This window comes from Anguilla anguilla, chromosome 10 (assembly GCF_013347855.1).
Source record: "Anguilla anguilla isolate fAngAng1 chromosome 10, fAngAng1.pri, whole genome shotgun sequence".
Classification (NCBI taxonomy): domain Eukaryota; kingdom Metazoa; phylum Chordata; class Actinopteri; order Anguilliformes; family Anguillidae; genus Anguilla; species Anguilla anguilla.
The window spans coordinates 20,126,155-20,147,217 of record NC_049210.1 but is presented as its reverse complement, the minus strand read 5'-3'; the positions used below and the strand labels follow the sequence as shown (position 1 = coordinate 20,147,217).

General features: G+C 42.9%; 1 protein-coding gene and 1 pseudogene across 3 annotated transcripts in view; one reads left to right on the top strand and one right to left on the bottom strand.

Moving 5' to 3' along the window:
* The window catches only part of tsc1a (TSC complex subunit 1a), a 21,696-nt gene extending 13,736 nt beyond the window's left edge, over positions 1–7,960 (bottom strand). The window contains exons 1-5 of one of the 3 annotated variants that reach the window (XM_035435484.1): positions 7,662–7,960; positions 3,811–4,032; positions 3,177–3,280; positions 968–1,120; positions 293–437 (exon numbers count right to left, since the gene is read on the bottom strand). In XM_035435484.1, the coding sequence (XP_035291375.1) occupies positions 293–437; positions 968–1,120; positions 3,177–3,280; positions 3,811–3,919 (511 nt within the window). In that variant the 5' untranslated portion in view covers positions 3,920–4,032; positions 7,662–7,960. The remainder of the gene's footprint in view (positions 1–292; positions 438–967; positions 1,121–3,176; positions 3,281–3,810; positions 4,033–7,661) is intronic. The other 2 variants (XM_035435485.1, XM_035435486.1) reach the window with 2 other exon arrangements.
* Positions 3,918–21,058, top strand: LOC118206520 (annotated as a pseudogene).
* Positions 21,059–21,063: the final 5 nt, after the last annotated feature.

The following is a 21,063-nucleotide window of genomic DNA, read 5'->3' as shown; positions in this document are numbered from 1 at the left end:
ATCGACAAAAACACATCACCTGCTCACAAAGCTGTGCAACCGTGCCGCTGATTGGCTGTCTTATCGACACACAACGAATAACAGTGGTCTATTTTTTTTTCCTGTAAGCATTTCATCATTTTTTGACGTTTACACCGTAATTAATAACACCACATCAGGTAAAATTAAAGAGAAGAAGACTGAAAAGAATGGCAATACACCGCCTGGTGGCAGTGAGCATTATTGCATTTGATAACTATTGTCGCCGAACATCGCCCAGCCCTACGCTGGCCCCCGGGCGCGGCCCACGCACCTGGATGTTTGACGTTCCAGCCCGCCAGGCGGCCGAAGACGTCGAAGAACTCGTACAGGTGCTGCTTGCCGGGCTGAGGGATCATGGGCAGCAGGGTGATGAGCACCAGGACTCCAGTTATCAGCACCACCACGTCAGTGTCCGCCTGCCACACCCGCCCCAAAAAGCTGCTTTAGTTCACTTAGTCAATTTACATCCCCATTAGCTGTACCATGAGCAACAGCTACTCTTCCTGGGGTCCATGCAAACACAGAAACATTTAAAGAAGATGAAATAAACACATTACATCAGTACAATATATTATATGAGAGGTGCACAGTACAGTACAGACAAGAACGATTACATTTAGTTAGGAAATCACATGTACAGGATGAATTCTGTATTTTTACCAACGGCTCTGGTACCATACCATTCTGACAACTGAATTTCTTTCCTGTGTGAGTTTAATTTCTCAAGAGATACTGGTTAGAGATACAAATACAGCTCATTTTCAATAAAATAAAAGATTTTTTTAAACGTGAAAATGAGCAGATAAATCCTCCCTGGTGATTGGGTGGAGAAGAGGAAGCCCGCTCTGCTCCACGGAGGAAAAAGAACGGCCTGCATAGAGGAACTGCCACTGTGACAAACTATGCCTGCCAGTGACGTTTGACCCCAGCCCAATACCCAGCATACCTTCAGGCATTTGAGAAGGGTGTTGAGCAGAGGAAGGCGGGCGATCTTGTGGATCCAGGACGGCTGCTTGCGAACGACGTGGCCCAGCAGGGTGAGGGTGGGCAGCCGACAGGGCTGCTTGCTCAGGGCCTCGTTCATCTTATCCAGGAGGTGCTGGAACACACACGCACGAGCACGCACATGCACACACACACATACACATACACACACACACATACACACAGACAAGCACACACACACACACAGACACGTGCCCACGCACACACACACACACAAACACACAGACACGTGTACACACACACACACACACACAGACACGTGTACACACACACACACACACACAAACACACAGAGCTGTTACTGGGACTGAAATACTACTTCCCTATCCCACACAAACACGTGGGCTGACCATGACTCATTCTGCATGGTGTTGCTTGAAATATTTGTGTGTTACTGAACTGGGCAGCAAAATGCTCTGGACTGGAATGCTCATACAGCTGTACAGTTAGGAAGTACAAAATAAAAATAAATTACTTTGGCCACAACAGTTACCGTGCTGAAAGCGGAGGAAGAAGAAAAATAACATTCAATGAGGGTCCAAGCAGCCATTTTTAGAAGCAGCTTTTCCTTAAGGGTATACTATGCAGAATTTTTACCTTGAAAATATTATGTAACGATGTAACCATACACCGGAACATTTGCTGCCTCTGGCTTCCTGCCCACAGGACTGACCCTGCACTGAATTCATGTTCACCATTAACTTTTTCTGGTCAACCGAGGCATAATTAAATGCCTGCCCCCCTTCCTCTTGTGACCCTGCAATAAACTGCTTGACCAATCAACCACCAGCTTGGGGCAGGAACACCCCTTTTAGGAGGAAATGGGGAGCCTGATTTAACATGCTTAGACATTAAAGCAGTAATCAACGGTTTATCTGTCAGTGTTTGATTGACAGCTCCAATACCATGAGCCAATCAAATATTTGTGTGCCAAAAATAATCCACCAACCAGGTTCCAGGAAAGAAAACATGGGGTTCTGTTGAATCAGTGACTTCGTGAGCATAAAAACTCACCAAAAACTTAACAACGTTTCTCTGAGGGTAAAGACACTAGTCTACCCGACCAGTCACACTAAGGAAATTTATGGAATTTGCTGCGCGCCCCAACAAGCATCTCCTCTGGTCACCGAGACAAGAGTTTGGCTGCTACTGTCCGCAAAATAAACCGAGCTGGTTCATTTCCCATCAACAGCTGTTTTGAGGAACAAGTATCTCCAGACTTGGATATCTCCAATATCTCCCTTGTGGCCGGACCCAAATGGAAGACCAGCGCACGTCCAAAGTCGTCCTGACTGGAACCCGTCGCGACCCCGACTGTAAAGAATAAGTTCCTGAAGGGTCCCTGTGCACATGCCACGGACCTTGGACCAGCTGACGAGCTGACGAATCACCTAACGGAATTAAGGACTGCCCTCCCCTCTCATTGCCATTAAGTACCGAAACACATTTTATTTAGCACTGGCAACAAACAATAGGATAGCATAAAACTTGTAATACCCGAATAGATCATTTTACTGCTGTTTGTTGTCGTGTTTTGTTTTGCTATGGGTGTGTTGGTCTGGAATAGCAAATTCCATGACCTTGCTGTTTTACATCGTTAAAACTTCATTTTACGAGCCCGATTAAACGAACTAACCACCTAATATATAACAACGCACGAACCATTTTGATTGGCTTATCGTTCTGGAACGCATCGACTTCTAGCTAACCACTTCGTAAGGGACTGGACTGAAGTTTACGATGCACGACCGAACAACATCTCAAGTGGACCTACGGCCCCTGAGATCATTTTATCAGCGTTTTTCAGAATGCTCATTAATTTACATGGCGGAACACAATCAGAGTTTGGCACCGTCTGCCTTGGTCAGGCTTTTCAGAATCAATTAATGGAGGAAAAGCAAATGCGATCTCCATCGCTCTGAATCCCTGCTCTCCTATTATTTGCACCCCATTAACATTTTGCGTGGGTCCTCACGTTTACAATGCAATTTTTCTTCCAAGGTGTCGGAAGAAAAAATACGCTTAAGTAAAATACAAATGAAAGCAAACACAAGAGGGCTCCAGCAGCTTAGCTGATTTTATTGTCATGTGAGTGCAGTAATGAGTGTAGACAGATGCCTCTGAGCAGCACAGCACTGTTTGAGGCTCACCTTGTCATGAGGCTCCCTCACAGAGACCAGGATCTGCACAGCCTGGGAGGAGCTGGTCTCCAGGTAATAGTCCACCAAGCTGTTCAGCAGCACTGACCCTCGCTCTGAATGCATGCACGCGCACACACACACACACACACACGTACGCACACATACACGTATGCGCACACACACACACACACGCGCACACACACACAGCAGAAGAGGGGACACAAAAAATTTTGTTCATCAAAAGCACAAGCTGCTGGTCACAAACAGGGCAAAAACCAATCAGCCAGCATCACACACCACTTCCTGTTCACACATTATAGGAGAGAGATGACAACCTCTCCAACCATGACTCTAACTTCAAGAGACTTCTGTTACTGTCCCATAGACAGGGCTGTGCAGACTGCTCTGGCTGTGCAGATAGCTCTGCCTGTACTGTGTAAATGTGCTCAAGTAAGGCTTTAAAAAGACTCATCTGTATTGGGGGTCAGTCTAAGTTACTAAATCAAGGCTATTTGCACAGTTCCACCAACAATGGGCTCGGTGTAAGTAAAGTAATCTGCCTGAACTGGAATCAGTCCGAGCGCCCCAAGACGAGGCTCTGAAGACAGCTGCACCAGCCCAGGAACCTGTATAAGGCCCTCACCTGTGTTGAGGTGCTCGTTGATGAGGCCCTTGATCTCTTCCAGTTGCTGCAGGTCGGAGGACTCCAGGAGGGGGAGCAGGTCGCCCACGTTGGGCTGCTCCTTGGCCATGGTGCGGAGGGGACGGAGACCGAATCCAGGAGACCGAATCCAGGGCGGGGCTCGCGCCTATCGCTCTGAAGGGGTCCTGTCCAGGGCGGGGGTCCCGGGCCCGGGCTCCACTGCTGGGACAGGGGTAAAAAAAAAAAAACGGGGAGACCTGGGTTACCCCAACTGGCCCCGGACAAGGGGCAGGTGTGAAGGGTGATGTCATCCGCACGCGCCTTGTGGCTAGAGCGGCGGGTGTCAGGTGGCTGGCCGGCAGTTTCCTGAATATGCAGCGCTCACACAGCTCTACTTCCTCAGTCTGTTGTGTCAGGTCTCATTTACAGATGCCGAAGTAAGCTTTGTATTTTCAGAGTCCCTTTGCACCAGAAAAGCTACGCTAACTAACAAGAACTCCCCACAGGGCTACGAGTTAGCGCCACCATTACCACTGCATATAGGTGGGCAGTTTCCAGGGGAAACACAACACTTACTACTCTTTAACTGCTGCAGTCTAGGTAAGATTCCCTGTGATGCTGTGGATAGAAAAACAAAGCCGTTCAAGCCTTTGCAGGCTTTACCTGAGGTAAATTAGCAAACCGAGTGAAATAAACCAGGAGGGGTCAGGTTCTGCACGTGGGACGACCCGGCACGGTTCAAACTGATCTCCACCGGGAGCGGAACTTTCATCACAGCTATCGAAAGGTGCACAGATCGAGCCGCGTCAACTGTCAAAATCATTAAATGTATTTATAATACAGGGCGTGAGCAAAGCAAACAAACATGATTTATTTAATTCGCACAAGCCCTTTTCCCACAGCCATTTGCACGGCATTTACTTTGCTCACTGTTTGCTTTGAGTCTGACCCATTTATGAATTTTAATTAACTTTACTCAAGCGGTGCGCTATCCAGTCACAAGTTATTGTTAGCATTCAGAGCTTTGGTCTTTATTTTGATGACAAAGTAGCATCTGATCTGCGCCGTCACCCAAAGTCAATTTCGCCATTGTGCAACGCTGAAACAATGATGTCACGTTATCCTGAGGGCCAGTGAGCTCACTTCCTGACCAGGGATCAGTCACCCGATGAACAGCAAACGGTCAGATGAGGGTGACACACGACCGCCGCTCGGCCGGCACTGCGTTTACCGGTTGCCGTCGCCGGGCGGGGGAAAACCGCACAGTGACCCAGCGTTCGTGCCAGTTAGGACCGCCTTCCTCAGCCTGCAGGACAAACCGTAGCCTGTGGGACGTTTGTCCTCGGGGCAGGACATTGCAGTGTTGCAATATCCAAAGCATGTGAAAACAGGAACAAAGTCATTCTCCCCCATCGAACGACCCGAAATAACGATCTCAGAACATTTTCCTTTTCAGAGAAGGACCCGGGCATGCAGCCGGGGTCCGGCAGGGGGAGGGATTGACGGACAGTCTCAGCTGGGGAATTACACACACTAACAGCACAATTTCCAAGAAATCCCCTCTGAGCCAATCGCAACTGTCCTTCAATCTGGCAGATGAAACCCCCCCCCCCCCCCCCCTTCATGCTACTGCAGTGTGAGTGTGTGTGTGTGTGTGTGTGTACGTGCGTGCGCGTGTATGTGTGTGTGACAGTTTTACATTTCAATGCTTGGACTTTGGGAGTCCTGCTAGCTAACTGTACAAACGCCTTTGAGATGTAATACCGCAACTCCTGCTGGCCTCTCCAGCAATTCTTATCCCTACAAGGCACAATACTCCCAAAACCAAACTGATCCTCTGATGCTGTGCATAACCCTCTATGAGAAGGGCAGACAGTGCATTTAAATGAACACAAGGAATGCTAATATCATGTAATACTGTTTCAAGGATAGAAAATAATGTGGAGGTCACATGTTTGCCCACACACCTCTGCTCAGCAACAGATAACACTGTTAGCATCTATGCCTGTCAGCCCGAGGGCTACAAAGGGTCCAGTGCTTTCCAACAATCCTTTATAGTGTCAGTAAATATTTAATTGGAGCAATGTTAAATTCGTAATACTTTATGAGACACATGAATTTGTTATAACTAAGCTTACTCACACGAAAAAAGCCAAACAAAGAATGCATGCACCATACATAAGTGTACTTTGTCCTCCATAAATATTTCACTGTCATGTGAAATTTCACTATGGATTAGGTTCCACAGTAGCAGACAGACTACTGAATTGAAGTGCAAACCAGAGAATACCTAAATCTGGGTCTATGTCCGGTTGAAATTACTGCCTCTATTAAAAAAGGTTTCCTGAACTAAAAAACTTATCTGCAGCAGATATGAAGAACTAGCCACCCACGTGCACATTTAATTTGACACTAGGAGCCACTGTCCACTATGTCTAATTTTAGATTCATTAAAAGATAATTGTAATCATTCATATACGAACAGAAATAATAGACATGCTATAATTTGAAGTGAATGGAACATTCATTCTTCCAAACTCAAACGAATTATTGGCCTAACATAAGCTGGATAACAAACAACGGTAATGACGTAGAAACAACATTTGCAACAGAAGGCCACTATCAATCTTAAAATAATTTAACTTAATAACAACCGTCCTAGTTTCAATCGCAGGGTGTGTGTGATACGTAAGCTGCCAAACACTTAGCTAGCTACCCAGTGTTAAGCAGAAATTTTAGCTCATACATGAGAAATTTAGCTGCCTCATCCCAGCACGCCGCTTACGCATAAACCAGAATTGTTCATGAAAATAAAATGCATCCTACCACATGTAGTAGTAGTCTAATTGCCTTTTAACGTTCTTTAAAATTGCTGGCATTAATTTGATAATGACTTGATAGGACATGTCAGCAATCTTGACAGCTAGTACCCTTTACCTTTCAAAATCTTAAGGCCAACAGCAGCGTGTGCTGGGTCATGTTCATTCTATCCAGTTCTCCTGTTTTAGTGCAAATATAATTGTCCAGTCCCGTTTTATTGTTGTATATATCCGATCATTCTACTTAACAAGATACAGTGCTCATGCTCTTGACATTAATAAGAAAGTCGGTCATTCTGCATTATCTATCTTTTCTCGATAGGTCACTTTGTACATACACCGCGCGTACTTGCAGCGAACTCACTGACATTAGTCTGTCCACACACAGCAAACTAGTTAGATTATTATCATCTCAATGGACATTATGCAGGCGAATAATTCTGATCACGATTTCAATCTCGCTGCCAAACTAGAAAAGCAGCTGCTCATAGCAAGTCGTACTGTATTTTTTGTGCGTTTGGATATTGATGTTGCAGAATGTTACAGCTAACACGCCAACTCATTTGGCTGGTTGGAAAGTTTTGCGCATCCGATCAGACTTTATTACACCCATAGGATAAGCTTTGTATTCCTCAATTTAATGCACTGCTAGCAAAATAGCTAGCTATCAAAGCAGCTGATCAGAATGGCTCATTGTACCCGCTTCAATAAGTAGAAATGATTCTTACGTTACACTTAAGTACAATTAGTCTGCTAGCTACAACAGAAAAAATTAATAGCGTAAAACAAAGGCAGACTTGGTTGGAAATTTAAGTTGGCTATCTGGCTACGCTTGCTAGCAAGCTGTGTAGCAAGCTACCTAGCTAGCGTTCAACAGTCAGCAAGGTTCTGAACTAAACAAAGTACTGTTTTTACAACAATGACAAAGCGTGACACGTTAAAACTTATAAACGGAATATGAAAGCATGCTGCAAAATAAGACAAAAACAGTTAGTCTCGTTTGAAATGTATTCATTAAATAGACCTGTTTACCAATTAGAATTGCCCCACTCCGTAGGGCGCCGCCATGTTGAACACCTTACCACCCCTCCCTCTGCAATACTCCTCCGCCACTGAATAAGAAAAATAATCCCAAAGCGCTCCAGAATATCTTCTTCCACAGAGAAGGGAAATCAACGAAGGCGATTCTGATTAAACCGTGTTGCTTTTTCATTTAAGTAGCAAGTGGCCGTCCAGACTTTTCAAAGTACAAATATAACAAAACGCCCGCTACCAAAATCCATCTGAAAAATGTTTATTGTTTTTCCCAAGGTGGAGGGATGTGCTGAGAGTGAGTCGGCTTTCGCGTGACTCAGACAGTTTGCGCAGGCGTTGTAATATAACATGACGAGAAAAATACTTCAGAAAATGCCAGTATTACTGGCGAAGAGCTGAACATATTTCGACAGCCGTGAATTTGCACATATATTTGGTCGGTAGCGTGGTCCCAACAGAGCAATGAAATGGACCATGGTTAAATTAATTGTTGTATTTACTTAGATTGTAGTTTAGTTATGTGCTAGCTATCATTTCTGAATGCCAGTGGTTTGACTGACATAATTTGTGTATCCAGTAGGCTGGTTCGCCAATTAAAGCAGGGTAATCTCTAACATTACTTCAAGAACCTCATGCTTTATTTTATTTTATTTTATTTTATTTATTTTATTTATTGGAAAACACCCATATCAAACAGACATATCATATAAATGTGTTGAAAAAGTTATGGTTTATTGAAAGAATAAATCAGTTGACAAAATGCATAGTACATGAACAAGTTCAGGTTTATTGTATTGTTTTAGGTTATTCTTTTTAAGGCTTGCTGTGAATGTAATCTATTCACGGTTTGTGTCTTTGGTTCTTTGGTTTAGCGTAGTTCATTTGTATTAGTGCATTGTCTTTGGTGTTCTGTATATACTCACTAGACTTGTTAGCCAGGATTGAAACTATTTGGTCTACTCGTGTAAATCAGGTGAATGCATTTATGTGTATTCATTAATAATAGTGTGTGGGGTAAATACAGTAGCCTGTGTGTCTTTCCACATGCATCTCCCTCCTCCACATTCCTGGCACCTGTTTGGTGGTGATGCAAACATTTAATGTACGTCTCTGCTTGTAGCACATTTGCAGTGCTAGTCCCAGTAGTCTAATTAGTCTGTAAAACAGTGTCTTTTCCTAATATTTCAATTGTTTTAATGTCTTGGCTGCTGTGTAGTATAATGGATAGAACTGTGATCTTGTAGCTGTTAGATCATGGGTTGCATTCCCTTTTGATACATTTGTAGCATTGGACAAGGTTTAAATGCAAATCTTTCAGTGAATCTTTCAAAGAACTAAACAAATTCTAAATTATTAAATTGGACGTGTAAAATGTAAATGTTTCTGTTATCCTAGGTGCTTAAACATAACTGCTTCAGTGAATTTTCAGCAATTGAAACTGACAGAAACAATAAAATAGTGAATTGCTCTGCCAAAAGCCTGGAATGCAAATGTTTCTATTATCTGAGATGCTTTTTTGCAGCAAATGGTGGAACAAGACAGTTGTTACTCAAGCCATCAATCTAAAATAGGTATTTGAATTGGAGGATGGGTTAAAAAAAAAAAATAGTCGCAGGTAATGGCTTCATTGTGAGCGAGGAAAACTGTATTCCTTTAGTGGTTTAGTCTTTATTGTATTGCTCTGCCAAAGCACCAGACAGCTGGTCACTGAAAGGAATGTAGAGTAGGAATTTAAGATGGGACAAAGTAGCTGCCTAATCCTTTTTTACTGTTATTTTCTTATTAGTAGAATGCTTGATACTGATTGTTTACATGTTTACTTAGCCATATAAGGACGTATGGACAGTGCTGTCTTGTCCAGCACATGGAATACTGTGTATTTCCACCCAGGAGGGATCAGTGTGGCTGAGCAGGCTGCTGAGAAGCTAAAGATCACGTTCACTAGAAAGCTTACACATTTACCACCACAGACTGACCATGTGAACTTAGAATAGAGGAAGGTGTGACAGTTTAGCCTACAGATATTTTACCACATAATCATATTAAATGTGTGTAGTTAGGCTGTAAATACTGGAGATATTATTTCAATAGTTTTGGATGGAAGATATGAAAGACATCAAATAGGCTGACAAAAATAGGAAATCTAGTAAAACAATGCATCAAAGGTTAATTCAAGTTTGGTAGCATAATTGGTAACAAAGTAGCCAAAAATCATCACACTTATCTCCAAAAGGCCAAAAGAGCAATTACAACAATGACAATGCATAGTTCTGCTGCATTGTGCGTAAAACAGACAATTCGACTTGTCTTCCCCTTCATAGGTGGTAAGACTGTTTGTTATCCTAGGCTTTTAAGCTGTATTACTGCACTAATAATATCAACAAGAACCTGTCTTGGGTTGGAAGGTCTGCTCTAGAAGTCACTGTCTCTCACTTTGAGGCCACTCTTCAGTGAAAACAGTGGTGGTTGTTCAACCTAGGTTTTTAATTTTTAACTTAATCTGATGCAATAATGTTACAATGCTTTTGAACACAGTTCTTCATTTTATGACTAAATGGTGTGTAAGAACCAAAGCACAGAGAAAACGTACTCTTCTTTTGGCATTTTTGAAGAAATTTGTCATTGCAGCATCAGACTTGAATCTTGGTAACCAATTATTTAGGTAACATTCAGCCTTGAATTTACCATTAATTTTCTTATCATTTTCATTCATGTTTTTTTTTTCACAGGAGTACCTTGTGCCCCACTGATAGGTTCTCTCAGGGTTTTAATGTGAGAATGCCTGCAGCTGTCCTATGCCACTTTGATAACACTTTCATGGTTTTGTAAACACTGTAGACAGTGATGCATTCGATACAGCAATCCAGCTAATTTATGCTTAGTTCCAGTTTTCCTCAGTGCAGGGGATTAGCCTGCACATGCCTGAAAATTATTCAAGTTGGCTTTAAGCAGAGTATACCTATCGCTATTGTTTTACAGTTTCTAATATGCACACAACCCTAGAGTACATTTCAGCAGCAGTGTGTGGAGTGGCCTGGGCATAGTACCAGGATGTAATGGATTCAAATCCCATTGGGACACTATTGTTGTTAATTTGATTGAAAGTACTTCCCTTGAAATATTTAAGTAAAAATTGATTCTCCCATCAAGAAAATAAATGAATTAATCATACTGTCTGCATCATTATCATTCTTACTGTTGCTCCAAGAGGTACTGCTATGCATCTCTAGGGAAAAATATCCACTCCTCTTGGGCATTGCATTGTGCCACAAATATTAATTGTGCCACTCAATCCTTGTTTACACTGTGGTATGTTTAGCATGAAGGTCACTTGTTCTTTCTAACATAAAGGCAATGAGATTGGGAAACTTTTAGATGTATGGGTGTATAAATAGCCAGAGAAACTGTGTTACGCCTGTCTGTGTTTTGATGATGGCGATGACTATGCTGAGGAGTCTTGTGGCAGTTGCCCCATGTCTAGGGTTCACATTTTCAGCCACTGTGGGTACTGCTGCTCAGAGACAGAGAGGCCTTTTTGAATAGCTTTGTTGCTTGCTGATTGTTTTTTTGAAATTAGATATGTCATCAATTTTTGATTAATCTTAGGCACCCCCAACAGCAGTGCACCCACCTAGAGAATCAAACCGGCATACATCTGGTGAAAATCCTGGTTCCTATAACCATCATGCCGTACCTTAGTGTAAAATTGGAAAATTAAACGAGACAAATTTAGTTATAATTAATAACAGCTATTGGTTTGTCCTAACGCTATTCCAAATCACTTCATTCACAGATCCAAAGCTTTTTGTATGGATAGTTTCAGCAAAGTGAGAACTGGTTTGTGGATGGAAAATAGGCAATGACTACTTTACACTGTCCAGCTGGTTTTTGCCTTCCATCTGCCTGATATTCCCTCTTGCCAAGCCAGAGTCTGGGCACCAGACGTAGGTCAGATGCATAATTGAAATATATTTTAACCCTGTAGATGTCAGTATTTAATAACATTCCTGCCAATTCCTGAGAACTTTCAGTGAAACATTCAACTACCCAAAACCACGTCAAATGAATTTAGCACTCAGTATTGGTAAAAATAGATGTTTACTTTAAAATAGATACTAACTTGGGGGGATTTTACTGGTATCTGAAGCATTTAAGTATTTTAAATTGATCCAGTTTTGTTGAACACCGTACCTGACATGGACACAGGAAATAATGTCATACTATTTCTTTAATTATAGTAAAATTAGCATTTTTGCAGAATTTTTTGGTTTTGTAAAAACCTACAAAAATCCTCAGTGGGAGTGTTATTCAGTTGTTGTTTAGGGATTTAATTCTTTAATTGTTCGTCACCAATGCTGTAGAAAAATAACAAATAATAAAGTTACTATTGGGGTGGGTTCTGTTGCAAGGAATTATCAATATAATATTTGGTTTACATTTTTCTAACCAGCAAGTACAGTACAGTTTGATAAATATTAAGAACAGAAAACACTTTGGCCTAGTGGTGCCGTAACTAAGATGCAATCCATATTATACTACCACTAGATGCCGCCACAGCAAGAGTATTGTAAGATGGAGGTAAAAAAAACAAATAAAAAACAAAAAAATAACAGTGAGGCAGTGTCAGTTCTAAGCTTGTTTCTTTGAGTGCTTTGGTGTGTTAATCTATGCCCCAAATTGTCTTTATCAATGGGTCAACTACTTTCACACTTTAAAGTTAACATCCAGGTTAAAGTACACGGTTCATGCAAACAAAATTAACATTCCAGCAAAACTGCTCATATCTTACAGCCTACTGTATAGGCACATATTGAAGTGCACATTTGTCTATGACCTATCAAAAGAAATGTAAGGCTGAATGGCCGATTTTACAGAAGAACAACCTTTTTCTTAAATTTCTCTCAGTACTTGAAGCAGGACTGAGGGAAAGCTGGTCAAAGCTGGTCAAAGCTGGTCAAAGCTGATAAAAGCTGGTAGATTACGCTGGTGGTCAAACTTTGGACTAGATGACTATATAGGCTGGTTAGCTAGAGAACAGGAAACACAGCTTAAACCAGCTTGACCAGCTCAGGCTGATTTAAGATAGAATTTTCAGCAGGGACAGTTTCTCAATTGTCACATTCAAAGAAGTGTTTGAGTTCCTTGTTTGTCGGCTTAACAGTGGATGTAATATCCTGTCTAGAGGTGTTAGCTCCAGAGCTATTATTCCCACTGTGTTTTAAACTCTCCAACCACTGCTCACCCCCCTGTCCATTTCTGTACAACATCAGGAGAATCCGTCCCTTTCTCACCACCTACTCAACTCAGCTCCTGGTCCAAGCAATGGTACTGTCCCGCCTGGACTACTGCAACTCTCTTCTGGCTGGCCTACTGGCATCTGCCATCAGACCCCTGCAACTCATCCAGAATGCTGCAGCTCGTCTGGTCTTCAACCTCCCCAGACACTCCCACGTCACCCCCCTGCTCACTAACCTCCACTGGCTGCCTGTCATGGCTCGCATCAAATTCAAAACATTGGTCCTAGCATACCAGGCAGTCAAGGGATCAGCCCCAGCATACGTCCATAAGATCTTCAAACCCTACATGCCAGCCAGACCCCTCCGTTCCGCTACCTCAGGATGCCTGGCACCTCCCCCTCTTCGCACTTGCGCTTCCCGGTCACGTCTCCTGTCCGTTCTGGCTCCACGATGATGGAATGACCTTCCTGTGGAGGTCAGAACAGCTGTGACCCTGATCACCTTCAAGTGACGACTGAAGACTCACCTCTTCAGGCTGCACCTCTCCCCATCCCTCCCTACCTCCCTGTAGTCTCTAATTGACTATGTAAGCTTAGGTTTGTAGCTAGGTAAGCTGTTTATCTTAGTTAATTTTAGTTATTGCACTCGTTCCTACTTAATTATTCCTTGTATTATTTGCATAGACTGCTTTGTTGCTGCTTTTATTTGTGTTGATCAGATTAACCCACAGGGTCCTTGTTCCTGGTTATGGTTATACATTTTTTTGTATAAGATAAGAGCGCCTGCCAAATGCCTGTAATGTAATGGGTGTTGAACGGCACCAAGTACCAGATCAGGTGTCTTCAGGTGACTCTAATGCAGGCTGGCACCCACGGAAGCGAGGACTGCCTCTACCTCAACATCCGGGTCCCTCAGGGGCGTACAGGTACCCTGAGAAGCTGGTGCTGATCCAACAGTCATCGCTCCTGCAGGCCCTTTGCCGGGCAACTCCCTCCCCAATGCTGAAACTTTGGAGCAATGAGCGAATACTTCCCTTAAATTTAAATAAACAAAGTGGTTTCCATTTGAGTCATTACTCCCGTTGGTCTCTGTGTGAATCAGCTTCCTAGTCACAGAGAAGAATGTATGCGTGTGTGCATTTTTGTTTGGTTTGTTCTCGTAGCTGTTATTACACATTGCTGTAGTGTTTTGCTATGGAGTAACTGTGGTACTATTTTAAGGCCAGTTGTATAGGGGTTACATGAAATCATTGCCCTTGATTGTCCCTCCATGCTGTCAGTTAACTGCGAAACAGGAAGTGAGCTCTGGCAGGGTGGTGAAAGACTTGGAGGAACCAGGGGAGAGACAGCTCAGGCAGCGGCTGGAGTCAGAGATGCAGTTCTCAGACAATTTCAATACAAGTGCCCAGGAGAAAACAGCAACCACACAGAGCTCTAAGTTCTACTCAGGATGCTAATTGTCTCAAAGATGACATCATTTACAGATGGTATTAAATAAAGTCTGGAAACTGATATTTAATTCAATTTTTCTGGCTTGTCAGGATGGCATTGGTTAATATTGTGATGAATGGTTACACATCCATTTGCTACGCAGCTTTGCCTCGTCCTTTGTTTACATCTTATGGTAAAAGTCGTCTTCAGCAGTCAGCTGCATTCATTATCTCCTGTACTCCCCTTTCACAAACTCATTCAAGGCCAGTAGGGTGGAAGATATGGTAAAGCAACAACTTGGGAACAAAGGCCCCTTTGTTTTCTGGCATTACAAAACAAGATATAATAGTCAGAGTGAGTATACAGGGGGAGAAAGACGTTGGCGTTTCAGTCACAGGAAAAATCACGTCCCTGCAGTAACAGCTGCCATGTGACAGGAAGTCAGCTTGTTGCTCTCTTGTTGTCCATGATGTGTCCACCGGCTGACCAGTCATGAGCTACATCTTTGGTGGGACGTTTCTCCTGTGGGGCATTGAATGACATCAGCTTCATGGGAAACTCACTGTACGACGGGGAAGGAGGTCACCAAAAGGGGAAGGTCTTATATTTATACTTAAAATTTATATTTTTTACTTTTACTAAATAGGACAAAAAGATTACAAATGAGGTGAGCCTGTTTGGCCCATTTCAAGATTTGCCAATGGGGTAAGACAATTTCGCTTGTCAAGAAAAAAGTAACTTCAAACAAGATAATATCTTTGACGTGAGAGAAAAATATATTTTAAGTCCCATTATCATCAGATGAGAACACTTGTTAAGAGTGACTTTTATCGTGGTATGGTCTCCTGACCCTTTTAGTGGCAACTGTGGCAGGGCAGCACCCGATTGGCTTAAGCATTGGCATGAACATTGCAGTTGTTTATTTATTTTTTATTTGGAAGGGGCAATGGACATTTAATTGCCCCAGAATTAGCTTGATAGCTAAATTTCATCTGCAGTCTCTTGGCAGGTAATAAGCGGGCAAATTTACAAAAAATATGCACAAACAGCAATTTGCAATAAGAATAAATAAAAATATGGCAGTGTGCATCAATACATTCTAACAGCAAAGAAAAAAAATATAGAGAGACAACCATCCTTGGGCCACAAAATTCAAGTTTTAGTTTTTTTTAAAACACTTTTTATTTGTACAGTATTCACCCCTAAACCAAACTACTGTTATTAATTTATTACAATGCAAGAAGCATGAAGTAAGTGAGTTCTGCTGTTAAGTGGTGAGTGTGATTTATGTCGGAGGCCACCATAACCCTTGGTCCAGCTCTGGTCCATTGTGCAAATGAAAGCTCCTCCTTCAGCCAATCAGGCGCGTGCGGTGTGCCTGCACCACTGCGAGCTGCGCAGCAGAGCTGGCGAACCGTAGGGCAGAAAGACTGCCAGCGCTCTTCCAGTTCGGTTGAAGGCGTTTCAGCGAAGAGATGGAGCCGGCGAATAAGACCAGGCTTTCCAAAGTGGGAGAAAAGAAAAAGCACTGCGATTGGTCCAAAAAACATAAAAGGGTGCAATGGCACAAGGGTGCACAGCGTGTGGGGAAACTGCAGCTGTGGCTGATGTGTGCGGCATATGCTTCCCACAACAGCCCACCTGGGACCACGGCACGCCAGTGTAGCTTACCATTCCGTTGCATTATTCATTTGCTTTGCAGGGCAACTTGCGCATACTTACGCTTTACATGTTATCCGCTTAGCCACACGCGGGTGCTTGCAGAGGCGAGGACCCCGCCCGAGGGCGAGATGCCAGCGCCGCTGTCCTGTTCTCACATGCGTCTGACGGCTCCCGCTTCCCATGACAGAGAACTACGGGCTGTGGGACCAGCATGCGGCCAGCGCCTGGGTTCACAGGAACGTCAGGCCTTTTGCGGGAGATCCGGAAAACATCACCGTCTTCGGCCAATCCGCCGGCTCTGCCAGTGTCAGCTTCCCAAGTGCGCCAGTCACAGGGGAAGGGAGAGTGGCGGCGTCGTTTCTGTGGTGTGGCAGGCGTCACTGTGCCCCCCCCCCCCCCACCCCCCACCAGAGGCCTTCTCTGACAACCTCATGAACATTCCAGCTGACAGCTGATACTCGCTTGTTTGCTCTGTAAACAGTTTCTGCTTTCTCCCATGTGTCCTGTTGCCATTCTTGAATATAGAAACATTATTGTCATTATTTGTCTCTTCCTCTAACTCTCTCTATTGCTCTGTGAAAGAATTTAAAAAAAAACTTTTAATAGCACAGCAGCAGCTATCTACTTTGGCAACTGCATTTTAAATGAAGACAGAAGACCAATTGTTCCTTCCCTCCTTATCAGTTAATATCAATACAAATAATAGAAAGTATTATCATCTTTATGATGAGTATACATACAAACAAAATAAAAAGGATTTCCCCTATCTCTGTCGCTCCCCCACCCCTCCCTCAGACACTGTCCCCCTACTACATCTAAATATAAGACTAATATACTTGCTAAGATTTACTTATTTTTTGCTTTTGCTTTGCACTTTGCTCTTTGCACTGAAGAGCTTCTGCTTTCCTCTTGTCTTCAGTATTGCCACACGAACACTGCCTCTGCCGGGCCTGTCACATATCTCACATGATAAGAAAAAGAAAAAGAAACGAATGAGAAGAAGAAAAATGAGAACACACTTCAGGATGTCAGCACTCATGGCTCAGCACCCTCTGCCATGAGTTGTGCATCTTGAACCCCTGCCAAACGGCACTAGCAGATCACCAGGTCAAAGACAGCCGCTTCTCCTCCGCCTGTTACCTTGTGCACTGTATTGTACGTTTGTTGCGATTTGAAACTATTTTTTAAAGTTTTGGAAAAGCTCCCTCGCCAACGACAGCATGGTTCATTTTGCCCTGGCTTGTAGGGCTTTTGGCCACAGTTGGCACTGGGATAGTCAGAAATGTATACTTGTGGGGCCATGCTTAGCAGACACGTATTCAGAGTGAGTTATACAAAATGCATTGTTTTTAAGTGCAATAACTTTGTGCAGCTGGCTATTTACTGAAGTGATTCAGGTTAAGTAGAATGCTCAAGGGTACAATGCACAGTGAAACATAATTAGTTTAGCTTACTCAAAAAATTGGAGGAAACCCGCTGCCTTAAACTAAAATTAGTAAAGTAAAGCAACTCAAAATATTTCATTTTATAGTACTAAGGTTAAGTAAACCCAGCACAAATTAGAGTTACTAAGATTATGTTTTCAAAATATTCATATAAAAATTACCTGAATTACTTGGGTTAACACAACTCAATTTTAGTTATACAGTATTATGTTGTATTAACAGTCTTATGCCATCTTTCTGAACGTAAATTCTTAGTTTTTCTATTCAAAATGAGTTGAACTCAAATGTCAAGATTTAAAAAATTCAAGCAAGCCTCACACAGCTGAAATAAGTACTGTTCATTTACATTTATGGCTTGAATAGTCACTACTTTAATGAATGATTTGAGCAGTTTGATGATATTTGAGTAAATTGAACAAAAATTAAAGCTCCTGACAATTGCATTTTTGTAATATAATGTAGTCAAATCATTCAGTGAGGATTGAGGTGATGATTTACAGTGTGGCAGCCCCCCAGCCAGTGATCAAATGCGTAATATAGGTGTTGCAAGCTCACTTCCTTATCCGTTACACTGCACTGCCATGACCACAGCGCTGAGCTAGCACTTAAACAAGATAAGCCACAGCCCACTGCATGCAGCATTTAGTTCCAGCTGACAGCTCAGTAAACTGGACCTGACAGAGCGCTTCATTAAAATGTGTTTATTTATTTACGCTTCATCCAATATGATATCTCTTTCTCAACGGAGACTTCGCTGAGAGTGAATTTAGGCCAGTGTGTCCGGCCTCCCTCTGGAGGAAGTGGAGTGGCACTTTACTGAAGAAACTAAAAGTTTATTGTAATCACACTGGCCGGCAGGATGGTTACTGAAACACAACACAAGTTTGCGGTACAGCAACCCACCCTGCACTGGTCTTCTAGCCTGGTTTAAATACCCTCTGAGGCCTTGACTGGGTACGCATGTCCATCCTATCTGCAAGGGCCTATCTCTTTGTCCCCATACTAAATTATGTATTGCTACATGTTTCTTTTTTTCATCGTTTGTTGTTCAATCACAGTGACACTAGTTGAACCAAACAAACCAAATGCAAATCATTGTGTCCCTTATGATATAAATGTATTGTGTATTAAGTGCTGTAGTGATGCCCATAGTAGCTGTCCTGCAAAGTAAATAATTTAAGTAGATCTATGAATTAGTTCATATAATTGGAAGGTTAGCAGTCTAGGGATTCAACCACAAGCAATTGTGGTTGTACATAATTACCACCTTCAGGCCATGAGTGCTCTTCTTTGTTTGGTATGTGCTGGTCGTTATTTCTGCACCTGTTTGTTTAAGGAAGTGACCATATTTGACATGTGGAGCACATTTCCCCTTGGTAAAAACAATAGTGAAATCAGACTCTGAAATAGCATTGTGTTCCCTTCAGGCAGGATATTAAAAAAGCTGTTGGCAGGGGTGACAGGAGACAAAGGAGCTGGCCGTAAACTCCTAATTCAGCACGTACACTCAAAGCTGTGTCCCCGAACCCGAGCAGGAGACCGTACGGCGGACCGTGGTGGAAATCTATACGGACTACCTCTTCCTGGTACCGAGTCGCCCCTTCACCTGCACGCCAGCAAATATGGCAAGTAAAGCCCTTATTCAAGCTGTCCCTGATCAGGAAAAAGGAACGTAAAAAACCCAAACTAGGGGTTTTGTTTCGTATCAATGATACGGAAAATAAAATAGAAGTCCCGCGCAGTAAAGCTGAGTTATGCTGTCTGTTAAATTTTTTTTTTGTTCAAACAGTGCTGTTCAGTGCTGTTCTTTTCCGTGTTCCAACCTGTTCCTATTCAACATTCCTTAAAGTAGTGGTTCTCAAACTCAATCCTGGGGGACTCCTGTGTATGCTGGTTTTCATTCCAACCTCAACGGGTGCTTTTCATGTTTCAGAGCTGGGGTTCCAGAAAGGGCCAGTGTGGGTGCACACACCTGATTCTACTAATCAATCACTAGAGTCATTGCTAAGCACCTTGATTAGTAGAATCAGGATCAGGTGTGTGCTCCCACACTGGCCCTTTCTGGATAAGACTGGGGACCCCAGCTCTAAAACATGAAAAGCACCCAATTAAGAAACATTAACAGCTTGTTAATATTCTGGGATTGCTGTTGAGGTTGGAATGAAAACCAGCATACACAGGGATCCCCCAAAACCGAGCTTGAGAACCACTGCCTTAAAGTTCCCTTTAAATGTCTTCATTGGAATAGCAGAGGTGTGTCCTCCTCACCTTTTGAGGGAGCATCATCATGCCCCCACCCCCCTGAGTGACAAACATTTGAGACCTAAGCCTCTGCCCTATCATCAAACTAGTGAACCCTGCGTGCTGTCACCATTTTACATTCTCTGATTTCACGCATAGTGCATATTTGTACAGAGAAACACCTTAGATGTCCACCACCACAGTTTTTTCACCACCTCTCTCTGTCCTCTGTCTCTTAATGCAGGAGCGCAAAAACGTGCTGAAAAATCTTCACAATGCCCGCTCAGACCCCTGGCTTCCCCTGCTGGATGGGGGCGGACCATGCAGAGGACGTGCAGTACATTTTCGACAAACCTTTCTTCACGCCCCTCATCTACTTCCCTTGTCACCGTGATGTCTCTGGGCACATGATCAGTTACTGGACCAACTTTGCCACAGCCGGGTGAATGTGGCCGTTGTATTCCATCACAGCCTCCTGTTTCCAAATGCAGCCACTTTGCAGTTTCTCAGAAATAAGATATAAACCAGAATGTAGCTTCCTGTATAGTAACAAGAAGATTCCTACCAGCCATGGTCTATGAGCTTACCCTCCTCCCTCTGACCTGTGTTCCTATCACTCCTTGACACAGTAGCCCCAACAAAGAAGAGTCTGGAGTCCCTGCCACCTGGCCCCCCTTTACTAGCACCAGACGCCACTACCTGTTGACCAACAACAAGATCAGCAAGGACTCCATGAAGAATGACCTATAGATTCACTTTGTACACTATTGGACATCTACCTATGCCATCTTGCCCTCATTGCCCATTTCTCTTGCTCAGTAGGCTACACTTTCAGAAAGGGGGATGCCTTTGTCAGAGCATAATTTCCCTCCTATGCGACTTGTTTGATTCATTGCATGCATAATCTTCTCATAATTATTTTTGTGGATATTTTGTTCAAGAAGCCATATTTAACTGACCTGAATGCTTAATATTTGACAGATAAATTAATGTAAAGAATGCAGCTGAACGCTTGATTACTAGGCCATATATAAAATATATGTGACACAGGAGGAGAACATACTAGCTTTTAAACAGAAATTATACCATGCAGATAATGCCTTTCTCTCTGATTTTGGCAAAAGAAAAGAGATTTGTTGCTTTGGGGAGTTAATAAAAACAGTGATTCTTAGTTTGAACTTTATGCTATTTTTTAACTTGGTTAAGCGGTGGGGTGTAGTAATAAACAATTAAGAAGCACCAGTGGCCTGGCTGTATCCTCAAAGACAGGCAATTAATTTTCGTCCCGTGAGTCTTTGGTTTTAATCTCAACAACCATATATTCTGCTGTTCTAAAACTTGCACGACAATGGACATTCAAAAAAATACAATAAATAATATTTAT